General features: G+C 45.2%; 2 protein-coding genes across 8 annotated transcripts in view; one reads left to right on the top strand and one right to left on the bottom strand.

The window, feature by feature from the left end:
• Nucleotides 1–13,492, bottom strand: part of Ogfod3 (2-oxoglutarate and iron dependent oxygenase domain containing 3) — a 37,468-nt gene extending 23,976 nt beyond the window's left edge. For both annotated transcript variants that reach the window (XM_052758415.1, XM_052758416.1), the window contains exons 1-7: nucleotides 13,384–13,492; nucleotides 11,808–12,025; nucleotides 7,595–7,670; nucleotides 6,612–6,654; nucleotides 4,376–4,440; nucleotides 3,843–3,899; nucleotides 1,437–1,590 (exon numbers count right to left, since the gene is read on the bottom strand). In XM_052758415.1, coding sequence (XP_052614375.1) covers nucleotides 1,437–1,590; nucleotides 3,843–3,899; nucleotides 4,376–4,440; nucleotides 6,612–6,654; nucleotides 7,595–7,670; nucleotides 11,808–12,025; nucleotides 13,384–13,457 — 687 coding nt within the window. In that variant the 5' untranslated portion in view covers nucleotides 13,458–13,492. The remainder of the gene's footprint in view (nucleotides 1–1,436; nucleotides 1,591–3,842; nucleotides 3,900–4,375; nucleotides 4,441–6,611; nucleotides 6,655–7,594; nucleotides 7,671–11,807; nucleotides 12,026–13,383) is intronic.
• A 106-nt stretch (nucleotides 13,493–13,598) lies between these two features.
• The window catches only part of Hexd (hexosaminidase D), a 34,344-nt gene continuing 27,549 nt past the window's right edge, over nucleotides 13,599–20,393 (top strand). For 5 of the 6 annotated variants that reach the window (XM_052758413.1, XM_052758412.1, XM_052758411.1 and 2 more), the window contains exons 1-3: nucleotides 13,608–13,715; nucleotides 14,738–14,875; nucleotides 19,462–19,571. In XM_052758413.1, the coding sequence (XP_052614373.1) occupies nucleotides 14,792–14,875; nucleotides 19,462–19,571 (194 nt within the window). In that variant the 5' untranslated portion in view covers nucleotides 13,608–13,715; nucleotides 14,738–14,791. Of the gene's footprint in view, nucleotides 13,716–14,737; nucleotides 14,876–19,461; nucleotides 19,572–20,393 lie in introns of all 6 variants that reach the window. The other variant, XM_052758409.1, reaches the window with a different exon arrangement.

Raw genomic sequence — 20,393 nt, 5'->3', positions numbered from 1 at the left:
CTCAGCAGGGCTGAACTAACCAAGGCAGATAACAAGTTAGGAAACAGAGAGGAGATAAGAAGTAAGAGGGCTCCTCATTCTCTTTTGCTCTGATTTCCATTTCTCACAGACTGACACCCCAGGAATTTTTATATTACTAACCAGACCACCTTCAAAATAATGGTACCAACTTTCTGAGAAACATCACAAATTACGATTATTAAAATGGCTAATGAGGTATGCCCTATAAGACCTGCCTACATGTGATCTACATAGTAATAAGGAGCCCTTCAGTGAATGGTGTTGGTTGTCTTTGTGTTGTTTTGAGACAGTATCATGTAGCCCAGACTGGACTCAAACTCTCTGTGTAGCTGAAAGTAATCTTGAACTCCTGGTACTCTGCTTTTCCACCTCCTAGGCGCTAGGGTCACAGGCATGCATCATCCTTTCTAGTCTACACGATGCTGGGGATTGAATCCAGGCCCTCATTCTTGCTAGGCAAGTACTCTATCAACTGGGTCACATCCCCACATGAACATTTTATTTCTAGTAGAAGAACTGCCTTCTCTAGCAGCAAGTCTGTCCAGTATACCTAAAATGGACTCTTCTTCAAGGACAAAATTCTGTGGATAAGAAGCCAGGCAGCTGTGGCACATGCCTTTAATTCCAGTACTCGAGAGGCAGAGATAGGTAGATCTTTGAGTTTGAGGCCAGCCTGATCTACAGAGTGAGTTCCAGGATAGCCACGGCTACACAGAAAAACCCCGTTTTGAAAAAAATAAAAAGAAAGAAAGAAAAAAGAAAAGAAAAGAAGAAAGGAAAAGTATGCCAGTATAAACTTTCCTAATGTCCAAACATGGCTGCAGATCGAGCGGCTTCAAAGCTCCCACATCACATTCACAGTGACTGCTGAGGCTCCTGACACCAACTCTCCTCAAGTGCATCTTGTCTTCAGACTTCATCAATAAACTTTCTAACTTTGCTTCCCTCTTACTCATCCTGAATTCTCTTCTGTGACAGAGGTCAAGGACACAAGTGAACCCCCAGGGCTTCCCTGCTGCTGCTAGTGACAAGGTCTTAGGGAGGAGACAAAGGAAAAACACTGTGATGGAAGGAGGACATCCTGTGAGGATGCAGAGACCTGGGCCAGAGAAGTAACAAAAGGGACCCTGGGCTTACGCAGCCCAATCAGAAAGGCTATACATGAATCTGGGAACAAGTATAGAACAAAGGACACCACAAGGCCCATGGTGCTCCCCAGCAGCCACCAAACCTTTTATTCCAGCCCTCAACACCCACAAAAACTAATTCTATTTCCTCAAGTGCATCAACTAACTTAGAGTGCACCCTGGAACCCCAGGAAAAGAAGTCTAAAATAGTGCAGAGAGACGTTGCAGAGCAGATGCCTAGAATTCTAGTCACAGACAAGAGAAAGAACCCACTTACCAAATGCTTACCTTGTCCACATGGGCATGCCAATACTCATCATGAGCTGTCTGGGCTTCTGTGCTATTTATTCGGGAGAAGAATGTGGGCTTTGTCAGGTACAACGAGGATGAGCTGATGCCAAAGGCTTCAGCAATGGTGAGCTGGACCTTCTGCCGCACATCCCTGAAGAGGACACAATGGATCAGTCTGATATTTTTGGAAATTTTAATTATTTTAAATGTTTTTTAGAGCGAAACTGATGGGAATATTCTTTTCACTTTTCCTCCTAATTGTAAATCTCCACTTAACTCCTAAACCGAACAGAAAATAGCAGATCTTTGGATACAGTAAGTATTTAGTGTTTTCCACCTTTAATTTCCTTCTATACCATCTGCAGGTAGCAACATCTGTAAGGAGCATTCCTGTGGCTGCAATGATCTTCATGCCTGCTGTTGGGATAATCACCTTGATTGTCACCCAGAAACACAAGTTTCGTGTTCCACTGTGCTGAGTCCCGGTTGTCCAGGAGTCCACATTTGTCTAGATTCCATGTGTGGAGGGAAGACCTTGTGGAAGGTACTCTCTGCTCTCTGTAGTTCAAGGAGGTCTGTGTCCATGATGCTCAAGAAGAACATATAGCTCAATTTTGTTTTCCTGTCGCATTAGATATCTTTTGGTTTGTGTTTTGTTTTTTGGAAGGATTGGTTTTGTTGTTGTTTTAGTTTGGTTTGATTTGGTTTTGGTTTTTTGAGACAAGGTTTCACTGTGCAGCCCTGGCCATCCTGGAACTTGCTCTGTAGACCAGGCTGGCCTTGAACTCAGAGATTTGTCTGTTACTGCCTCCTGAGTGCTGGGATTAAAGGCATGGGCCACCACCACCCAGCATTTTTTTTAGTCTTATAAATTTGTGGAACTTACAATGTTAAAATATCACAGACCCTTTCTATTTAAGCCAGTGTGTACATACTAGGAATAAACATAAACTAGTGAGGGCTAGGAGCACAACTGGTCAGCTGGGGACAGTTATGGGCTAGGTCCCATGTCTTGAGAGTACCACAGAGTGGAGCTACATGCAAGGTGGGACCCTCAAAAGTTGCTGCAAAGCTCCTAATTAAGTGATGACTTGCTGTTTCCACTGCCAGGTATGCAGAGTTAGTCAAGCCCTTCACCTGCTCTCTGGACCAGAACATAGGCTTTGTTCAGCAGCTGTTTCCCTGGGAACATAACAAGGGTACAGTATCAGCTATGCTTCCAGGCAACATGGCTGATGAGATGATTTCTGATCATCAGAGATGGGTAGGCACAAGGCTACAAAGGGCAGCAGGAACTTGGTGCTCTGATGCCATGTTCAGTGTCTTGGCTGGTTCAACACAATCTAGAAGGTGATAAAATCCAACACACACATGCTCACACATGGTTACAGGTAAAGCCTGAAATTCTGAACAAGACCAGAGTGCTGTACTAGTGCTCCTTCTGGTGAGTGATGTCATACTGCCGTTAGGCAACATTAGTAATGAGACTAACTAAATAGTGTATATCATCTCCCTGGACTATTTCCTATGCTATGGTACTTATTCTTTTTTAATAACTTTATTTATTTTTATTTCATATGCACCTGTGTCTTGCCTGCATGCATGTCTGTGTGAGGGTATCAGATTCTCTGGAACTGGAGTTACAGACAGTCATGAGCTGCCTTGTGGGGTCTGAGAATTGAACCTGGGTTCTGCTGTGGAACAATCTTTGTGCACTGTAAATATGTATTACTCTCATTGGTTAATAAAGAGTTAACTGGCCTATAGCTGAGGCAGGAGAGATTGGGCAGGAGAGCCAGACTAGGAGAATTCTGGGAAGAACAAGGGTGGAGTCAGAGGAGACACAGAGGGAGCAAGACATGCTAGAGGACAGGTAAAGCCACGTGCCACGTGGCAGTATGTAGATTAATAGAAATAGGTTAATTTAAGTTGTAAGAGCTAGTTAGTAATAAGCCTGAGCTACTGGCCAAGCATTATAATTAATATTAAGTCTCCATGTCAGTTATTTGGAAACTGGCAGGAAGGAAAGAAAAGTCCATCTACAGAGTTCTCTGGAAGAGCAACCAGTTCTCTTAACGGCTAAGCCATCTCTCCAGCCCCCTGTAATACACATCTTAATAACCTTTAAATAGAAGCTTTAATTTAAAAAAATTTCCCAGATAGGCAAGATGCCTCTGGGAGAGGACTGAGCAAGAATCATGTGACAGGTGCTGGGCTGTGACCAGTAGCAGGATATGTCTGCTATGGGACCAAGAGGGCTTAGAAAGTATTAGGGGAGCTGCCCGTCTACCCAGAGACAAGCTGAGCTTCGTCTACATTCACAGGTCTCAATCCCTCATACAGGAGCCATTACCCTGGACTGATATAACAGGACATCAGAAAGCCAATCTTTATCTTCCTTACCTATATAACTGGAAGTCCTCCTCAGAGAAGATATTTTGTACTTTATCCCCAAAGTATCTGTGAAATAATGAATAACATTAGCAGATACAGCATGCTACTAATCTTTTCCTTGCCTTAAAAAAAAAAAAAAAAAAAACAGGGTCTCACTCTGTAGCTCAGGCTGATCTTCAACTTGGGATAATCCTCCTGCTTCAGATGACAGGTATAAACCACCACACCCAGCTTCCTTGTTTCCTTTAATCAGTCTTTCCTCAAGCTAACCAGCAAGTCTCTAAAAGTAGAGCTGTCATATCATGAGAGTTATTCCATCTCTACAATAATGACTATGTTACAGAGAAGGGAAGGGTCAGAAAGTAAGAAGGATGGAGAAGGAGAGAGGAAGACCGAGGGAGGAAGGGACATCAACAGTTGACAGAACAATGACAATGAGGATGAGAACTCTCTTAGATCTCTCTCTAGCCCTTGAAGAACATCCATGCAGCTGCTGGGCGCCCACCTGCATTCTGCCTCTTCCACTTCCTCCAGCCTCTCACCTGTACAGGTTCACAAAATGCTTCCCAACAGACAGGGCCCCAGAGTGCAAGTCCAGGATAGATGCCTGAAAAAGACATATGTGTGTAAAACAAGTGATGGTTGCTTTCACAGCCAAAGTTGAGCCCCAGTTACCACAATCCATTGTATAAACACTCTACTTCTGGCATCTTAAAGCCCTGCCTTGTGCACTGTCTGCCTGGACAGAGGTGTCTCTTTCTGCTGTCCAAAAAAGGAAACCAAACTTTTTGCCCTAACACTTTCAGAAACAGTCCCTAGACACATCTGGGAATTATGGTGAGTTACAGTCCACCCTATTGACTCCCGCTTTCCTTCCCTCCACTAAGTCTGTCAAGGTAAAAATTACCACACAATTCTGTCTGTGTGAAGTGTGCAGTGTGACTAGTTTCTGCATAAGTGTACACTTCTGCATGTACACCAACTACACCCTTTTGTGATCCCTCTCTGCTCTCTGCCAGCCCATCCTGGACACCTGAAGATCTACTTTCTTAGGAAGCTAGCTGTGTCCTGTTGAGGTAGAGGAATGGCAGATAGATCCTGTGATATGCTCTTTCCTTTAGCATAACTCACATTGTTTATCCCAGCTAAGCACGCAAGGCTATCCCACTGAATGGATGTGCCAAACCTGCTGGTCTAGCCCTGTGATGGCTTTGGGTTTTTCTGTGTATGCTGGCCACAGATGCATGTGGGCATGTTCTTGGGGCTCCCAGTTAAACAGTTTATATGGAACTACACATCGGTAACATTTAAGAAATGTTTTCTGATCCTCACCTCCCACCTCTGAGTCTTTCCCTGCATCCCAAGAGGAAAGCAGTCACCAACATGGACCATTTTTCCCCATGCATAGCCAGTAGTAACAGACACCAGGCCCCTTTCCTTATTCTCACGGTTACTTAGCTAAGGTGTGAACACAACATGGGCTTACTCAATGTTTACTGAACTTAAAGGTATCAAGCCTACTTATGGTGACTTTCAAGGAAATGCTGAAGAAGGAGTAAGAGAAAGGTCACTCACTGACCTTTTAGCAAATATCTCCCTGAGCGAAACTGAACAACATAAAAGGAATTCCATTTTCAGAACTCTAAAGAGAGAGTCATGGGTGAAGTAGGACAATTACAGAAATACTTCGAAATTAGAGCAGAGTCTGAAAGTCAACTTTCCCAAAGACATTAGCTCTGCAGACTTGATTTACGCCGACCACAGACTACAATGCAAAGCAATTGCCAAAATACACAGAGAGAGAAACCCATGCTCAGATATTTCCTCACACTAAGTAGAAATCAAGTGAGAATCCACACAATACCAAAGTCCCAGTGGCCACCGTTCACCTGTCCATTTGCAGAGGTGTGGCTAGCCCAGTTTATTCCTGTGGCTGCACTAACACAGAACGAGGACTTCCAGCTGTACAAGTTCATTCTCCCACCTCTGAGGCCAGAAGTCTAGAATCAAGGTGGCTCGGGGGCACTCCCTGGTTTGTGGCCTAAGCTCTCAGGCATGGTCCTTCCTTGTCCTCCAGCATCTGTGGCCCCTGGCTTTCTTTGGTTTGTAGCCATATCACCCCACTTTCTACCTCCATCCATCCACACATAGGCTTTCTCCTCTCTTTAAGTTTTCCTTTGGCTCTCTCTTAGACAGACACCTGTGCTTGAACTTGGGGCTCCTGATAAGGACTTTCCCTCAATTACAACTACAAAAATCCCATTTCCAAATTATAACATAGGTTCCACATAGACACACCATCCTATTCCTTGTATGATCTACCCTTGTGCAAAGGATGACAGGCCTCTGCTGGACTCTTGCAGTGAGATCCATCTAAGGATCTTAAGGGCCTTTGCCTTTCCCAGCAGCCACCTGGCTACCAGGCTTCTGACTCCTTTGTCAGTTCCCTCTCCCTTTCTCCCACCCCTCCCCAACCCTCCCTGTCCCTATGCAGAGTGTCTAAAGTGCCAGGGTGAGCTGAAGACAGGCAGCCTATGACAGCCTGAAGAGGTGGCCATGTGTGACTTAACACACAATCTTCCCAAGAGGGATTTATTTTATGCTCAGTAGGCAGAAGGAACACCAGCCACTGTCTGAGAAACACCATGGACATATCAGCCCATGCCTGTGGTGGGGAACAGAGGGGACCCTGTGTGTCCAACACTTTCTCCTTCCCTTCCAAGGAGAGCAAACTTAAAATGTATCAAGAAAATGGGAACAGGAACCATGTCAACTCACCCCTCCATCTGATCCGCCTAGAGAGAGTCCCTTCTCTGCTATTCTGTGGGTGAGAAAACACCTTTAAGTCAGAATTTGGTTGACAGCATTATCCATAAAGTATATAGGCAAAAACATCAATCAGTATAATAGTACCTTGTTTATAGATTCTGCTAGTTTAACATTTATGATGGAAACTCAAAACTGTAACTTTCAAAGCTGAGGATACATCATCCTCTTGCTACTGACACGTGGCCTGCTTGGAAACCACTGGCCTAATTTCTGACCATAGCAAAGGTGCCTCTTCATTTGTCTGTGACCTGACAGTTCCCAGGTTGATGGAGATTTTGGTAATCACAGCTCAGACTGTAAAAGAACCATTCCAGTAAGAGGACTACCTTACTGAAGAGCTTTGACGGGAACACTCACCCCTCAGTAAAGCATTAATAATACTCAGGTATGGCAGAGATATAGGATGAGGGTGGGGAGAAGGAGACAGAGAACAGACTCCCTGCTGGGCACTGTAGCAGGACCAGCATGAGGATGGAGGAGAATGGGACTCAAGGGCCAAATGAAGGGCCACATGTTGAGTCTGAACAGCTAGTCAGAAAACTAAATCCTTCTTTTTAAGATCTGGTTTTTAAAATCCTCACAAAGAAAACTCCAGCACCAGCTGCTTCTGAGCTAGCATTCATGAACCACAGAGAGGTGAAATATTATCTAGTGGTTGTCAGCAGAGGCTGGAGGCCTTGTTTCCATAGCATAGTAAGCTTCCTGGAGGGGAGGCTGGGCTCTAGACTACTCAATCAGCAAAAACATTGCTAAGGTCACAGCATTTCCTCAAATGAAGCAGGAAACAGGAAGCCTGCCCTCTCACCCCAAAAGCCTTGGGGTGATCCACAGGACTGTAAGAGTTCTCTCGACTCTGTGGCTGCCCTGGCCCACTCCCCATTCACTGCTATACCCATGGACGCCCTAGGCAAAGTACAGAGATGCATGAGTACCTGCGAATCTGCTCCGCCTCCTCCCTGGTAATCACCATGTCAGTGACACCTCTGCCACACTTCCTGGGAGTACAGCCTGGAGGGTGAGAGTCAACGGGAAATGCTGACTACCAAAGCTACCGCCCCAAGATCATGGTTGAGCTGGCAAGGCCCTCCACCATGACTAGGGGGCCACTTTGGCTAGTACACCTAGTTAAAAGTCAACTTCAGATAAACAATGGTAACTTTTCACCAGAACTGTGCCCTGTGCACAACCTCAGAGCTCACACCCCCTCCTCCCCAGGTGTCCCGGGTTTCTCACATACCTACACTGGATAGGCTGATTCTAACACCAATCACTGTTCCCAAGCCCTGGGAAAACAAGGAAGCCTCCAGACATTGCATTGACATTTTGGTTTTGCTTTGTCTTGTTTGTTGGACATATGGTCTCACTATGTAGTTGAGGCTGCCTCAAAATTTAAGAACTTCATGCCTCAGTCTCCTAGTTCTGAGATTACAGGCCTATGCTAGCACATTAACAGTTTGGCAACATTCCTTATCTTTTTTTTTTTTTTTTTGGTTTTTCGAGACAGGGTTTCTCTGTGTAGCTTTGCGCCTTTCCTGGAACTCACTTGGTAGCCCAGGCTGGCCTCGAACTCACAGAGATCCGCCTGGCTCTGCCTCCCGAGTGCTGGGATTAAAGGCGTGCGCCACCACCGCCCGGCAACATTCCTTATCTTGCTTGCTGGTTTGAACACTCTTAAATACTCATTGGAAAGTTCTGGCACACCCCAAGCTGAACCTGTTATTCTGGTCACTATCCCTCTCCAGGACCACAGCACCTGCCTGCCATACTCATCTCTGTATCTCCTTCCACCTTGGTGTCATGCAGACACTGAGAGGAAGGAAGTCAGAAGCAGCTTAGATGGGGTGAAGGTGAATGTGATGGGGTTCAGGGTTGTGGGAGAGATGACCAGGATGGAGTAGAGCATCAGAGGCAAGCTCAGCAAACAACCAGTTCCTGTATTCTGGCAGCAAAGGGTGGTCAGTTCCCTTGCCCCAAGTGAGCTGTGTAACACTCTTACTGATGAAATGGGACTGTAGACTCTGGGGAATCTACCTGCAAGATATGCAAACTCTGGCTGGGAAACTGCTATTTATAGTTTGTGTGTGTGTGTGTGTGTGTGTGTGTGTGTGTGTGTGTGTGTGTGTGTGTTAGTGTTATAAATTAAGATGTTTGAAGGAAAATGTCCTAGGACAGATCATCCAACACAACAGAAACATGTTTATTTTACTGACTGCTGAAGGAGAAAATAATGATGAACCTTTGTCCTTGGCCACCCAGTCCACAAAGTGCTCCCCTGCCATCTCCCATGTGGCTAAGTGCTGTGTCTTGTGCATGACAACAGTGCCCCTTTGTGGAAGAACATAGATTCTTTTCTTCACTGGAGTCCAAAACATTATTTTGAATAAAAAGTAAACCATCCTGTTGTAGAATATTAGTTTAAGATATGTTTTATTTGTTTATGCTGTGGAATATTTGTTTAATGATGCAAAGATGTGTTGCATTCTTTTACATTGCATTTGTTTAATTCTATAAAACTGTTAGTTTGCCTGCCTAAAACACCTGATTAGTCTAATAAAGAGCTGAATGGCCAACAGCTAGCCAGGATAGGGATAGGCAGGGCTGGCAGGCAGAGAGAATAAATAAAGAATGAAGGGAAGGCTGGGCGGCAGTTGTGCACACCTTTAATCCCAGCACTCGGGAGGCAGCATCAGGCAGATCTCTGTGAGTTCGAGGTCAGCCTGATCTACAGAGCGAGATGCAGGACAGGCTCCAAAGCTACACAGAGAAACCCTGTCTCTAAAAAAAAACAAAAAAAAAAAAAACAAAAAAAAAGGAGAAAAGAAAAGAAAGGAAGAGGAGAGAGAGAGAGAGAGAGAAGAGAGAGAGAGAGAGAGAGAGAGAGAGAGAGAGAGAGAGAGGAGTTGAGGAGGAAACCAGGGGCCAGTCACCCAGCACACGGTCAGCCACGGAGTAAGAAGGAAAGCAAGGTATATAAAATAGAGAAAGGTGAAAGCCCAGAGGCAAAATGCAGAAGAAGAGAAACATTAATTGTTAAGAAAAATGGTTAGGGGGCTAGAGAGATGGCTCAGTGGTTAAGAGCAATGACTGCTCTTCCAGAGGACCCAGGTTCAATTCCCAGCACCCACATGGCAGCTCACAACTGTCTAACTCCAGTTTCAGGGGATCCCACACCCTCACACAGACATACATTCAGGCAAAACACCAATGCACATAAAATACAAATAAATAAATTATTTTTTAAAAAAAAGAAAGAAAGAAAAATGGTTAGAAATAAGCCAAGCCAAGGCCAGGCATTCAAAAGTAAGAATAAGTCTCCATGTATTTATTTGGAGCTGGGTGGCAGTCCCCCAAAAAGCAAAGCATTAAAAACAAAAACAAAAACGAAAAACAATACACCATCCTTTTGGTTTATTTAGAGCCAGGCCCTACTGTGGAATAATCCTCTGTATACTGTGTAAATTATACTGTGATTGGTTTAATAAAGAAGCTGACTGGTCAATAGCTGGGCAGGATAAGATTAGGAGGGAAAACCAGACTAAGGACACTAGGAAGAAGAAGGACGGAGTCAGGGGAGTCACCAGGAGAGGCAGAAGGAGCAAGACATGCTGGAGGACAGGTAAAGCCATGAGCCATGTGGCAACACATAGATTAATAGAAATGGATTAATTTAACTTATAAGAGTTAGTTAGTAACAAGCCTAATCGACCTAGCATTTATATTTAATATTGAGTCTCTGTGTTGGTTATTTGGAAACTGGCAGATAAGAAAGAAAAGTCCCGCCTACAATGCCCAAATGCTACATTTCAGAAATAGAATGTATCTGGGTGGTACGGAATGTTCAGGAAAACAGCAGCCCAAGGAGGCCTGCACCCCACCCCATCCACCCAGCCCAGAGGTGCATGCTCTCCAGGGTGCTGACGCTCCTCTTCTATTTCCCCAGGGCTCCAACCTGGCTGTTCCTTCCTGCCTCAACCAGTGCCATCAGTGGAGCTGCAGAGCTGTGACCTGGGATAACATTCTTCTCATCACATTTTCTGGGCATTCCTTATCATCACCTTTTTGGTTTCTCACTTATCAACCTCATCTTCCTAGAACTTTCTTTTTTTTTTTTTTTTTTTTTTTTTGGTTTTTCGAGACAGGGTTTCTCTGTGTAGCTTTGCGCCTTTCCTGGATCTCGCGCTGTAGACCAGGCTGGCCTCGAACTCACAGAGATCCGCCTGCCTCTGCCTCCCGAGTGCTGGGATTAAAGGCGTGCGCCACCACCGCCCGGCTAGAACTTTCTTTTACATTCATTATTTTATGTGTGTGGACACATGACATGTGTGTAGAGATCAGAGTTGGTTCTACTTACTCAACTACTTATGGGAGCTGCTTCTCTTCTACCACATGGGTTCAGGATATTGAACTCAGGTCATCTGGCTTGTTATTATATATTTTTATCTGCCAAGCCATCTTGCTGACCCTTTCTCACCTTCCTAACCCTGTTACTTCGCTGCATGCAGCCTCTAGACACAGAAGCTTGCTAAGATGCTGTCTACATTGGAGTGGCATTGGAGACTGACCCTGAAACATCTTTACTCTCCAAACCAGTGTGGGCTTGCCTAGCTAGATGGGAAAGTTTGTCTCTGCCCAAATATACCATTTTCAACTCATTCCAGTTATAGCAAAAAGCAATGTTGAATTTCATTTCTGTCACGTTGTGTGTATCTGTGTGTAGGTATGTGCATGTGATTGCAGGTGCCTGTAGAAGAAGGAGGAGTTGGATCTCCTGAGGGTGGAGTTACAGGTAGTTGTGAGCTGCCTGTCAAGGGTGCTAGGAACTGAACTCAGGTCCTCTGGAAAAGCAACAAGTTTTCTTAAATGCTGAGCCATCTCTCCAGCCTCCTACCATTCACTCTTTTTTTGCTTGTTTATTTGATTTTTCAAGACAGGGTTTCTCTGTGTCACAGCCCTGGCTATCCTGAAACTGGCTTTGTAGACTAAGCTGGCCTTGAACTCACAGAGATCTGCCTGCCTCTGCCTCCCGAGTGCTGGGATTCAAGGGGTGCTCCACCACCACCCAACAGTTTTTGCGCGTGCGTGCGTGTATTTTGTTTTGTTTTTTTCCTACCAGTTACTCTTTCTTGAGAAGCCTGTGGCACATACCTTCAAATCTCCGGTGACCATCATAGTCCTCAGAGCAGGGAACCTCAATGAACCTGCCTTCCAGGACCTCACCACGATGGGCCAAGACTTCAGCAACATCATCGTCCATCCTCAGACTACTCCAGAACAGGAATGTGATCAGAGCAAGGCCAACTCCAAAGACCACAGTCCTTAGCCATGACCTCTGTGCCTCCTGAGGCAGCCAGTCCTTCTTGGTGCTGAGAATAGAAAACATAACCACTGGATGCAGCTATCATACTAAGCATGCCAGTCAAAACCACAAGATGTTCACACTGGATGCCACCAGCGTTGGGCTGTGCCTATATTGACCTCTGATCAAGGTGGATGGACCCCCATCAATCTTGAGATATTGCAGGTACTCATGCTGATGGGAAACAGGGGCCTACCTCGATCCACAACCCACCCAACTTATCAGGATGCCCATCACGCACCACCCCTCAGAGGAGCTTCCCAGGCAGTATGTGACCCTGTCTTCTCTGATGGAACAGGGCTGAACATGTGCTTCAATGGACAAAAAACATGAGTTGACTACAGGCACTTCCTGTCCAGCCCACAGAGTTTCTATTTGGAGGATTGCCATGGAATGTGAGTCTCTAATGACACTTATGCATCCCTATATGATTGTCCCACCCCAAGCATGTGTCCCTACAAGAATACATGTGTACTTAAACCAACTTACACAAATCAAATCCACTTAAATCATAAATCTGAGGCCAGAAAGAGTACAGAAGCATGTCAGAAATGATGCATGAGTTAAGATGTCTCTATGACCCTGGTCTATGTGGTCTTGATGAAGCTGTGTCTGTGTCTCTACATAGCTGTGTGTATATCTGAGCTCTGCTGTCCAGGAAAGGTCTCACGGGACATAGGTCTTGAAATATATGCAGAATTGTCAAGAGCTAGGTCCCTGTCCCCAAAGGCGCCATCCTTTGGATTCAGGTGTGGGTTTGACAGAGACCAACAAGGCCAGTTTTGGACAGGTGAGGTTTGAAAGGCTGGGATGAGGTAACCAGCAGGGAGGTGGGTCATGTATACACAGCAGAAAGGAGTCATAAAGGCCCAGAAATGCCCCCTAGTAAGAAAAACCTGCTCAGGTAACTGAATGCACACCGACTCCAAGGAAAAAGCTCCCTGTGGGCAGGACCTTTGTGCAGAGTTCCTTGGTGGGCAGCCACTTGGACATCTCACCATAGGAAGTTTGCAGCAGAATACCCCAAGCCACGCCCCCAGACACACCACGCCTACGTTACTTCCACGCTCTCTCTCCAAGTCACGCCCAATCACATCGCAATAGGGCAAGTCCCATCCCATACCTCTGCCAGGAGCTGACCCAGTCACAGTCACATCTATATGTCCGGTCAGAACCCCCCCTCCCCCACGTCTTGTCATGACCACGCCCCAACCCTGGGATGGCCACGCCCCACTCTACCACCAGACACCGCGGTCATGGCCACGCCCCACCCCCGTCAGACTCCGCCCCCGGAATGGTCACACCCACACTACACCAGTCAGGCGCCGCCCGCTATTACGCGCGGCCTCCTACGGTCCACGCTACCTGTTCGCGCGCCGGCGCTGGGCTGCACTACTTCCCTCGGGAACTCTAGGTGGTCCCCTCCGCTGAGGCGTCATTGGGCCAGGCCGCCGCGGACCCAGGAGGGACACGAGAGCCGCTAAACCCGGGGCAATAGCAGCGACAGCGAACGCGAGGCGGGCTCGGTGTGGGGACGCAGGAACGACACGCTCGGCCCTCAGCCGACTCGCGGCCAGACGTGAGCAATCGGAGGCCGAGCAAGGGGAGGCGGGGTCTTCTCGGCCCTTGGCGCCGCTCCCCTAGGGCACCTTCGGAGTTCAGCGTTCTCCAGTAGCAGTGCTGAGGCGACAGCGTGGGTGAGTCAAGCCCACAGCCATACGGTGGGCTGGACCAGGATGACCTATCTCCCACGGCCGCCACCCTCTTCCTCTGAAAGCTGCATTGAGAATCCTGTCAGGGGCTTTGAGCTGCCGGACTAGCCTCTTGGACAAGTATTACCTGCCTGCGAGTGGGCGGGTCAGGGTTGGAGTTGAGGGAGGAGTATAGTCCCTAAGGCTAGGACTTTGAGTCCTTTCACAGGACGAGCATGTGAAATCATGGAACTGGATGCACGACTCAGTAGCTCCTTTCCTAAATAATCCTTTGTGGTTTTATAAAAGGTAGAAAACTGTTTCTTTAATTTCCTGGCAGCTTCAGTATCATCCAGAAATTAATTTTAATGCATATTACATTTAGCTCCGATATATGTAGAGCTTACTCCCTTTTCAGATTATTATTATTTGCAGTGCTGAGTGTGGATCCCAGGACTTCTGGCATAGTGAGCAAGCGCTGTATCATGGAACTAGCATCACTCCCACCACCACCCCCATTATCATTGCCTTAATTGTGTTTTCAGTACTAGGAATTGAACCTAAGGTCTTAGCATGCTAGACAAGTGCTGTACCACTAAACTATATCCCCAGGCTTGTTTTACTTATTAATATGGAGACAGGGACTCATTAAGTTGCCGAGACTAGCCTTGAACTTTCTTTAGCCTTGAACTTTCTTTATAGCCCAGGCAAGCCTTAAACTTTCAATCCTCCTTCCTCAGGTGGGGTGGGGTGGGAAAGGTGTTACAGGTGTGTGCCACTGCCTTGCTTATAGAGTTTTTTGTTGCCATAAATCATAATAATCTCCCAAGGAAATAAATGGTTTTCTATTTTGGGGGCAATTCACAAATACTATATTTGAATGTGGAAATAAACTTTTTGGTTTATTTTCATATTAGTAAAATGAGTTTCCTCTTGTTTAGTTCAGCAAAATTGGCTGGTATCAGAACTGAAAAAGAAAGGGAAGGGCTCCCTCTGCTCCCGTTTGTAACTTGAGTTCTCTCCACCAGGAAGAAGTCCGAGACAAAGATCTTGTTATAGGAGTTCACAAAAAAAATACCGACATGTCATGTTCTGCACCATTTAAGATGAGATTAGTTCATTTGGACCTCAAGGGAGCACCACCAAAGGTTTCATATCTCTCTGAGGTAAGGTCTCCCTTCACCTCTGATAATCACCTTTTACTCTGTGGAAGTGGGCACTGGTGATACAACCTTGAGGACCATGGATCAGGCAGGGTCATGACAAAGCATAAATGTTTCCTTTTCTCCCAGTTCCTCTCAAAACCAGACAGAACAACCAGGATGGCACAAAAAAAAAAAAAAAAAAAAAAAAAAGAAGAAGAAGAAGAAGAAGAAACCATGACATCTTTGTTATGGCTCAATTGTATCCACCAAAAGAATAAGTTCAAGTCTTAACACTTAGTACCTGTACATATGACCTTACCTGAAAATAGTCTGTGGGGAACTGACCAGCTAAGATGAGATTATACTGGGTTTCTGTGAGTCCGAATAAGAAAGGTAGATTAAGGGGCTGGAGAGATGGCTCAGTGGTTAAGAACATTGGCTGCTCTTCCAAAGTACCCAGGTTCAATTCCTAGCACCTACTGTCTGTAACTGTCTAGTGGATCTGACTCCCTTATACAGACGTACACACAGGCCAAATACCAACACACATAAACATTCAATGAATAAATAAATAAGAATTACTTTTTTAAAAAAGGTGGATTATGCATGGGGTATATGTTTTGGGGGAGCACACTGTACACTCGCCCATGTGTGTGCATGGGGAGATCAGAGGTCAACAACAGATGTTTTCCTCTATCACCACATTTTTTCTTGAGACAGGATCTCTCACTGAACCTGGAACTCACCAGCGCTGGGGTTACTGGCACACCCCCCATACCTGACTTTCACATGAGTGTTGGGGATCTAAACCAAGGCGGAAGAGGAGAAGACACATGAGAAGGACACCCTGTGACAACAGAAGCAGAGGCTGGAATGTGAACAGGAAGGATAGTTAGAACCACCAGAAGCTGGAAGAGGCAGGAAGGACTCTCCCAGGAAGCCTTCAGAGAAAGCATGCCCTGCCAAGTCCTGGATTTGGGACTCCTGGCTTCTAGAACTATCAGAGAAAATTCCTGTTATTTGAAGTTATTTCATTTGTAGTCATTTCTTATAACAATCCTAGAATTCTGACACATTATTCAACATGAACATAGTAGCACTCATCTGTAACCCCAGTACTTGGGAAGTAGAGGCAGGAGGTTCAGGAGATCAAGGCCAGCATTGATCCCATAGCAAATTCAAGACCATCCTGAACTACATGAGACACTGTCTCAAAAAAGTGGTACTGCCAGGCAATGGTGGCACAGGCCTTTAATTCCAACACTGGGGAGGCAGAGACAGGCAGATCTTCGTGAGTTCCAGGCCAGACTGGTCTACAGAGTGAGTTCCAGGACACCCAGGGCTGTTACACAGAGAAACCCTGTCTCAAAAAAACAAAAAACAAGCAAACAAAAGAGGTGGTGATGGGGAGCTGGTAATGTAGCTCAGTAGTAGCAGGTGGTGGTGGTGGCACATGCTTTTAATCCCAGCACTCAGGAGGTAGAGACCGGCAGATCTCGTGAGTTTGAGGCCAGACTGGTCTACAGAGTGAGTTCCAGGACAGCCAGGGCTACACAGAGAAACCCTGTCTCGGAAAACAAAATGCAGAACAAATACCAGGCAGTGATGGTGCACTCCTTTAATCTCTGAGTTTGAGGCTAGCCTGGTCTACAGAACAAGTTCCAGATGGCCAGCAGAACAAGAGGTGAGTGAGGTGTTACATGCCTATAGTCAGTATTTGGTATGTGGAAGCAGGAGAGTCAGAAGTTCGAGGTCATCTTCAGCTATATACCAAGTTCAGGGTTAGCCTGGGCTATATGAGACCCTATCTGAAAAAAAAAAATGCAGAGCATTGATGAACTTAAGGATTTAGAAGTACTGTCTAGTCATTGAATATATCGAAGTGAGCAAAGTACCTGAGATGTACAGCCTAGTTAAAGAGCCCATATGGGGTTAACCCATATAATCCTCACTGAAAAGGACCACATTATTCCTAAGCCAGAGGAGCTGCCATGTGGGTGCTGGGAATTGAACCTGGGTCCTCTGGAAGAGCAGCCAGTGCTCTTAACTGCTGAACCATCTCTCCAGCCCCACAAGTGTAATATTTTTAACTAGATTCTAACACTTTTGTAGCTAACTACTAACTGCAGGAAAATGGAAAATAGATATGCTAAGGGACATTTGAGAATGCAATCAGAACCATAATTTTGAGACCCACACAGAACAAGTGTTGATTTTTAGCAAATAAATTTGAAATTAAAAAGCAGTGTTTGTATCAGTGAGAGGCTGATACATGAGGAGGCGAGTGTGGGCTGCATAGCTAGCTCTAGGCCAGCCTAGAGCGCAGTTTGTTACCCTGTCTCAAAAGACATTGTATAGCCAGGGAGCAAAGACAGATCTCTGCGAGTACCAGGCCAGCCAGAGTTACATAATGAGACACTACTGCTTTAAAAATCTGCTCAAGGGCCGGGTAGTGGTGCATGCCTTTAATCCCAGCACTCGAGAGGCAGAGGCACACAGATCTCTTATAGTTCCAGGACAGCCAAGACTGTTTCACAGAGAAACCCTATCTCAAAAAACCAAAAATCTCAAGGGGCTAGTGAGATGATGGGTCATTGGATAAAGGTACTTCCTACCAGCCTGATGACATGAGTTTGATCCCTGGATCCTTTATAAAGGAAGAAGAGAACCACTTGCCAAATCTCTGATCTTCACATAGGCACTGTGGCTCCCCCACCCCATAAATAAATGTTAAAAAAAATTATAGGTTATGGCTTATACCTATAATCTCAGCCCTTATGAGGTAGATCTCTGGCCTTCTCGCACATAAACGTATATTAACACATACACAGAAACAAACAGAAAATCTACGTAAAAATGTATAAATCTGGAGGCTGGAGAGATGGCTCAGCAGTTAAGAGCTCTGGCTGCTCTTCAGAGGACCCAGGTTCAGTTCCCAGCACCTGCATGGCAATTCACAACTATCTATAACTCCAGTTCCAGAAGATCTGACACCCTCACACAGACATGCATGTAAGCAAAACACCAATTCACATTAAATAAATAAACAAAATTTTTAAAAATGTATACATCTGACCCAAGCCACAGCTTTTTGAAACAGGAAAATTTGGGAATGAGAGTATTAAGGGATTATTAATAACTGATTTGGTGGGATAAGGGTTATGGTTATTGTCTTTTAAGTCCTTAACAAATAGTTTGAAATATAAATTGAAGTATTTACAAGTGAAAGAATGTCTGGGATTTGCTTTAAAGTATTCCAGACAGCCGGGCAGTGGTGGTACATGCCTTTAATCCCAGCACTCAGGAGTCAGAGGCAGGTAGATCTCTGTGAGTGTGAGGTCAGTCTAGTCTACAAAGTAAGTTCCAGGACAGCCAGAGCTGTTACACAGAGAAACCCTGTCTTGAAACAACAACAACAACAACAAAGTATTCCAAACAAAGAGAAAAGTAAACATTAGCTTATGATATATGTTTATACAGCTTAACAATGAAAACCTCTGCTACCATCTAATACATGAAAGCCCAGAGGCTCATGTGTCTTGAGGGCCTGGCCTCCCTAGTCTCAACCTCTCAAACATCTGTATAACAAGTGGTCTTTCCCAGCCCATAAAACAGAGGTGCCCAGTTGGTCTACACAGATATCAAGAGGCCATGGGAAGCTAACACTGGAGAAATTAGATACCATCACCATCCTTGACTTTATCTCAGTGTGGATAATGGAGTTAGCTTACCTCTCTCAATGGTCAGACTGCCTCTGTAATTCACACTCACTTAATATCCATTTTGTGAATCATCTACTGCTGATTTTCAGTCCTGATCTGATTTCTTTGATTGAGCATGCTTCAGAACTTTCCTGTACTTTAAGAAAGAAAACATGTTACAAGTCACAGAAACATTTGAATCCTTATTTGGAGATTGATGGCTGTTTTAAATATAGATAGAGGCTTCCTTATTAGTGCCGACTGTGTGTGTTGTTTTATTTTTAAATCCCTGTCCTTGATCTCAGACCAGGGGGGGAAATATATAATTGATTATTCTGTATAGTAGGCATGAACAGGTTCTAAAACTCCTGAAGATAAGGAGATTCCTACCCTTAACATAAAGATAGGGAAGGAAGGGGTGAGAGAATGAGAGGACAAGCTTTGAGACTTTGAACCCTACCTCTGCACACACACACACACACACACACACACACACACACCCCACCTGCTTTTCCTTCCGAGAAGTTGAACTCATCTCCAGAGCTGAACCTGGTGCTCCCTGCTGCTATGACACACAGGTTCTTGTGCATTAGACCATTCTGGCCTGGCTCCAGGATGACTCTCCCAGATGGCATAGTCCTCCCTCAGCTGACCCACCAAAATTCATTGTTCTTTGGTAACAGCTATTTCATGGCACATTACATTCCTGTGCTAAATAGGTATGTTATTGACTAAGAATTTGTTCAGCAAATATCAAATACACATTCCAGATTGAAAGTTTGTAAGAGAAATATGAGTATCAGTTCCGATCCCTCTCCAAAACCTAGTAAGGAAAAAGGTACACACTTTATCTAAGTCCTTCGTTATTCAGATTGCCACTTTTTTCAACACCCTGTTTCCCTCCAGGTTTTTCCCCTGTTCCATGCACTTGGTGCAAATGGCCTCCTCATTGAGTATGAAGACATGTTTCCCTATGAGGGCCGCCTGAGGCTGCTGAGGGCCAAGCATGCATACAGGTATCAAAGCTAACAGAGGATGCCAAGTGGATGGCGAGGGCCTCCAAGAAGGAAGGCATATGCAGAACTATGGGTGGGATAATTGAAATCTAACATCTTGCATTCCTTTTCTGTCTTTCTAAGTGTATGTGGTTATTTATATAAATTGGTTACAAAATTAAAACAGTGTACCCTGGTGTGGTGGCTCACACCTGTAATCCCACAGTTTGGGAGGCTGAGACAGCATGATTGTTGAAAGTTAAAGGTCACTTTGGGCTAAAGAGTGAAATCCCATCTCAAAAACAAAACTGGCAGGCCGGTGGTGGCGTAGCCTTTCATCCCAGCTCTTGGAAGGCAGAGGCAGGCGGATCTCTGAGTTGGAAGCCAGCCTGAACTACAGAATGAATTCCAGGACAGCCAGGGCTACATAGAGAAACTCTGTATAAAAAAACAAACAAACCAACCCAAACACTTTATAAACATAAAACATTGGGGCTGGAGAGATAGCTCATGTGTTAAGAGCATTGAATGCTCTTCCAGAGGACCTAGGTTCAGTACCCAGCCTCCACATGGTAGTTTACAGTTACCTACAACTCTAGTTCCAGGGTGTCCAGTACCCTCTTCTGACCTTCTCACACATTAAAAAGAGTGGTAGTGTTATACAAGGTGGGTGTGGTGACACATACGTTTAATCCCAGCACTTGGAGGCAGAGGCAGGTGGAGCCCTTTGTGTTCATGACCAGCCCAGTCTACAATCAAGTTCCAGGAGAGCCAGGGCTATTACACAGAGAAACAAACAAACAAACAAACAAACAAAAAAAAACACAAAGAAAAAAGGTAGTA

Source organism: Peromyscus californicus, unplaced genomic scaffold, assembly GCF_007827085.1.
Source record: "Peromyscus californicus insignis strain IS unplaced genomic scaffold, ASM782708v3 Scaffold_3__1_contigs__length_106647218, whole genome shotgun sequence".
Lineage (NCBI taxonomy): Eukaryota > Metazoa > Chordata > Mammalia > Rodentia > Cricetidae > Peromyscus > Peromyscus californicus.
This window is presented reverse-complemented; position numbering and strand designations above follow the sequence as displayed.